The 5304-nt window shown below is 37.8% G+C and overlaps 1 protein-coding gene across 1 annotated transcript in view; it reads right to left on the bottom strand.

Moving 5' to 3' along the window:
• LOC118324042 (E3 ubiquitin-protein ligase HECW1) overlaps positions 1 to 5304 on the bottom strand; it is a 68687-nt gene that overhangs the window by 40341 nt on the left and 23042 nt on the right. The window contains exon 7 of the mRNA XM_035656158.1: positions 3066 to 3275. Within this exon, the coding sequence (XP_035512051.1) occupies positions 3066 to 3275 (210 nt within the window). The remainder of the gene's footprint in view (positions 1 to 3065; positions 3276 to 5304) is intronic.

The raw sequence follows: 5304 nt of genomic DNA, 5'->3' as shown, positions 1-5304 counted from the left end.
TTGTAGAAATTATTGGAAACTCAAGACGGCCATGACATTATGTTCTTTACAAGTGTATGTAAACTTTTGACCACAACTGTATGTCCAAATTAAAAAGCTTCTTAACCATATTTTAGACAAAAGATGATTCAATCCATCTTGCCAGGCTTCAATCTATGCATTTTTGGACCAACTACAGTGTACTGGACCAATCGGCATACTTTGAGGAGGTACTGGCAGGGCTACCAAACATAGAAACATAGATACCGCATTCTCAATTTGATTTGAGTCTGAGTGGTCGCCATATTTGTACATCCAAATGCCACACATGCCTGCCGCATTGCTCCAAGTGGAGACTGACTGTTTTTTGCATTGTGCTGATTAGATCAGACCCCTAGTTATTGAAGTGTCCTACAAGTAACCAGTTACAGGTTCAGTTTCTATCAGTTTATCACAAATTAAATTTCTTGAAAATAATTAAGCAAGTTACAGTCAATTTTTAGTGGAGTCTGAATCTCTCAGCATTCATAACTATCTGTGTTTCTATTTCATGGTGGGCGCTAGGTGCAGTTTGTTAATCAACAATGGCGCCTCTGATGTAGGTTAGCAGCGTAGATCCTGGTAGCATCAGTTTTCTCCCGACTGGCTTCAGTAAGAGTTATATGGTTAGTTGATCTGATTAGTTAGACAGATGGTTCATCCAATCACCAGCCAAGTATGTTTTGAAAGAGCTTCCAACTGTGACTTCCCAGATTATTCTGTGTAACCACCATCCAGCACGGTTACTTTTAGGCTAGAGAAAAGTGAAACTCAGCTGATCATTTTCGTCAACAAATAACCACACTATAGTGAGATCCTGCACACTAGAAGTATAGTAAATAGCATTAATCAAGGTCAACATTGATCTAATATAATGGCAAATGAAGATAAATATAACCCTTCAGTCATTATTAAAAAGCTTTATAGCATCACTATTTATAGGACATATCTTAAGTATTCAATTCCATAGAAAGTACTTTCCACTATTAAGTTATCACTGGACCATTCTTGTCATGGTTTATTTTTTAAAGATTCGAATAATATGTCATAATTAATTTTATTACATAATGACACAGAATTGTCTTTTTAATCTGCACAGTACTGGACTGCAGTATGGGAAGTATGCTGACTGAGCTAGCATGCTATGGAGAGCCATTAGTTTCACAGTACATTACTGCCAAGCAAACCGAGCTCCACTCAACATGGGAGCTGTTTGGAAAAGGAAAGTGGCTTTGAGCTGAGTGGATGCTGCCAAGAGGGACTCCGCATTAAATCAATCGTATGGAGTCTCCTGAGGGACATAATGAAAGGTAGAGACTGTGCTGTATAGAATTCAGAGAAAGACACTGCAGTTAGACAGAAAAAAAAAACGCTAGATTATTTTATGCAAAAAGCATTGAGTCATTTCTAGCATCACCTTTCCATTTTATCAGTCCCTCCCATGTCACTTTCTATATCTGACCAACCGGAAATTACAAAATTACAAAATAAAAATACACAAAATGCGGTTCACTTACGTTTAATACTATAAAATAAAGTAATAGTAACTCCTGGACCACAAACAACGCAAATGATTAACTGCAGCACACCCTGAGAAAAAACTGTACATCAGCCAAAGAAAAGGTGGCTTATTGGAGCCAATGGCTGTGTATAACTCACTGTAGAACTCCCAACTTAGGTTTGTATGCCTGTAAGGCTCAGTTCCTTAAAATATGAGCACCTTATCTGTTGATTCTCAAGTTGACGGAATCAGGAGCCTATAGGTAAACATTGACCTTGATTTTTGTCAAACAATGTCTGAACACATATTATGAAAATCTTATTTTCTAAAAGTTTGAATGGAAATTGAATCAAATCACTACAGAGGAATATCTAGCGGTTATGTAAGTGGTATTGTTGTGTAGGATTTTTCACTGCTAATCTGCTGCATCCATAACAAGATTTATGGGTGATGAATGTATGGTTTTTCAAGAAAAATCCCTACAAGCAAAAATCAATTGGCTGATCTTGTTTCCACAAAGTAAACATGATTTTCATGGATTACATTGATCCTCTTACTCTACTACTGAAACTAAAGAAGCACATGATCATCCCTTTGTGTGCTGTGCAATCTGTTGTACAGGCTTTATGTTGAACATTTTAGGGCATTCTTTCTCCTTCAAAAACCCTTTAAATAACAATCTTATATTGATACAACTGCTCTCGAAACATACATACTATATTTGTAATAATCATTGTTTGTGTTCCATCCATGCACAAAAACATGTATAATGGGGTTTCTAAAACGTTCTTAATATTCTTAAACATCTAACTGTAGCAATTATTGTTTGGACTGAATTCATCTACAATCCCACTGAAAATTAGACCAGAAGCTACAAAAAGACAAAAAAACATGCATGCAGCATGTAGGCTGTTGACCAGTCTGTTGTATTACTGCAGAGTAGAGTGACATTGACAGTGAACAATCACAGACTGGTAAAGATACCTTTTATGTTGCTGTTGAGTTAGATTAACTTTGTGTACAACTTTACACATCAAATGTGGTGGTGAATGTGGAGAGTGCTTTGAAGACATACATGTGAGATGAAAATAAGACTAAAATATCAAAAAGAACAAAAGCTTAAACTAATTAAACTAAAATGTGATTCAACTGAACATTTTTGACAAAAGACTGAAACAGGTGTCAAAAAGAACACTGCAGTTTCTGTTTTCAAATGTCCTTTCAAAGTCAGAAACAATGCTTAAATACAGTTTAGAGAACACACATTTTCTACCATCCATCCTTCAACCAAACTGAAGCCTAACCTTCTCTTTTCATCCTGGGAAACAGTACTTTGTTCAAAGTGAAACTGTTCTCCATTTGCTCAGGTTAGTTGAGGGGATTGCATTTGGCACAGCCAAGAACACAGATGAGACAAGGAACAGTATGGATACAGATAATGTAGTTTAATCAGTTTACATGGGTAAATATAGCTTGGAAATCTATCAACACATGTGAGAGAGAGAAGTATACTGCTGTGTATGTGTGTGTGAAAGTCTGTGTGTACCTCTGTGCTCCATTGTGGGTTGACCGTGTTGCAGACCACTCTGGAGCGTTTCTCCTGGCCGTGGTGTGGCAGCGAGGGGAAGATGCTGTGCTTTCCAGGCTGGATGGAGAGCTTCAGGTAGGGGTCAGGATTGAAAAACATACCCTTCTTCAAACCAACTGCTTGGAGGTCTGAGAGAGGGGGACAAAAGCACACAAAAATGTTTGCCCTCTGTTGTAATACCAAATTGTGGCACATATGTGTGCCTTACTGGATTTCCAGTCACAGTTACAGAGTGAGAACAAGAGTCACATGAAACAATCCTGATAAAACGTGTGAGAGTGAAGCAGTCGCCAAATCAGCAGCTGCAGCAGAGAAGGAGCTGCAGGTGTGTCTGTGGCTGCAGGAGAGCAAATTTTCAGAGAGGAGACGTGGCACAGGCTGAGGCTAGCCATTTGAAATATTATTGATTTTTATCATTGAGGGCAGCCTCCAGCTGGAGTGAAGTGGTTGTAAATGAAAAGTAACAGTTAGCAGGCAGGAGGAAGTTGTAAAGGGCTCTTGTGTGTGGCTGCATATGCTTTGTTTAGTAGCTGGGTAGTTTTTGTCAGAATACTACGGGCTTCTATTCATAGACAAGATTACTGGAAAATATTATCATGACTGAAGGACATCATAACAGCTTTACTGGCATGCTGTTGCCATAGAGATCTGTGTGTCACTGTTAATGAGTCCATTATTGGAAAGAAGAGGTTTATGTAAAGGGTCGCTGAAATAAAAAATATTCCAAGGTCGGTTTGTCTTTGGTTGTTTGGGATTGGAATTGAATTTCAAGTGGTGTGGTTATAACTTGAGTTGTACAGACAGACAGAGGTGATATGTGAAGTAAGAAGATATGATAAGTGATGTAAGACAGATGTGCAGCAGACTCAAGTAGGACAGAGCGCACACACTACAAACAAGTATTCAATCTGGTCATGCAGAATGAGTCAATTGAGCTTGATGACATTTCACACAAACAGAATTATGCACAGTGCAAGAGAATAAATAGGCACTAAAGAGCTGCATGCAAATGTTTCTGCTAGAAGAGCGGGTGAAAGTGGCAAGTACAATATCTCTACCGACTGAAAGAAACAGCAATATCTTTATTCATGCAATTGGTGTCAAGAGATTTACGCCCAAAACCAACCAAAGCCCGCTGCAGTAACATAGTTAAACAGGGGCGAAGCCAGATGTTGTAAACATTCTGGGTTTGGCCCAAAGATTGTTTTCATCATTAACAGAAACCTTATGCACTATTTTTCAAGCCACTTGAGATGATAGAATGCCTAAAAATCCGTATATTATTTGAGATAAATGATAGTTGCACAGGAAAACAAACTATCCTGTGAAGACGACATCCTATTTTGTATTTAACTGTTCTCCAACTGTCTTCATCAAACCAGAACACAACTAATATTGAGGATGACTCATTTCCACTCTTGCCACCTAAAAAGAGGCAGTTTATTTTATTATTGTTAAGTTACATAACATAGGTAGGGTAGGAACTTGTTGTCAACAAATATACGTTCTGAAATGAGAAAAAAAATCAGGAAACAACCCGTTTTCCATTTTGTTTTAAAAATAAAAACAGAAAATGAAAAAAACGATTTGTTCACCATATCTATTAATGGTAGTCGGGAAACAGCTTGTTTTCAAATTTTGGAACTTTCATCCAAAAGTACTTATGAACAGGCCCAGGTCCACCAGATTTATCCTTTAAAGAGCAGTTTAACTACCTGTTCCGCTTATATCCAGCATTCATATCTAGATTCCCCTGTCAGTTGCTTTCCAACAACAGTATCTGGATTTCAAAGACAATTTTCTAAAATGTAAAAGAAATTAGGTAGTGTAACTCTCTGAATCCATGGCAACATCAAACTTCCTGTTTACATCCCTCAAAACATTAGAAGAAAATGTGATTTTGTCTGAGGGGAAGCCCTTTGAAAACTACTGATATTCTGTTGTAAAAGGCAAAGAACTGCAGTTGTAATGAACACTGTATAGACTGTCTGTGAACGGAATCAGTTGGTAATGAAGCAACAATGTGTGTATAAATAATCTAATCAATAATATAATTCAAACATATAATAATGAAACTCAAAAAGGTAGTTCTCTTTCAAACCTCACTCGGTATCTCACTATGGGAAGGGCCTCCTGGCGTGACCAATCATGGAAGCTCTAATAACACCACGTCTGTCCTGAGACAGACCAACTATCT

Source organism: Morone saxatilis, unplaced genomic scaffold (assembly GCF_004916995.1).
Source record: "Morone saxatilis isolate NCDOM2014 unplaced genomic scaffold, NCSU_SB_2.0 Contig0, whole genome shotgun sequence".
In the NCBI taxonomy this organism is placed as follows: Eukaryota; Metazoa; Chordata; class Actinopteri; family Moronidae; genus Morone; species Morone saxatilis.
Note: the sequence above shows the minus strand (reverse complement) of the source record. Positions and strands in the feature narration are given on the sequence as shown.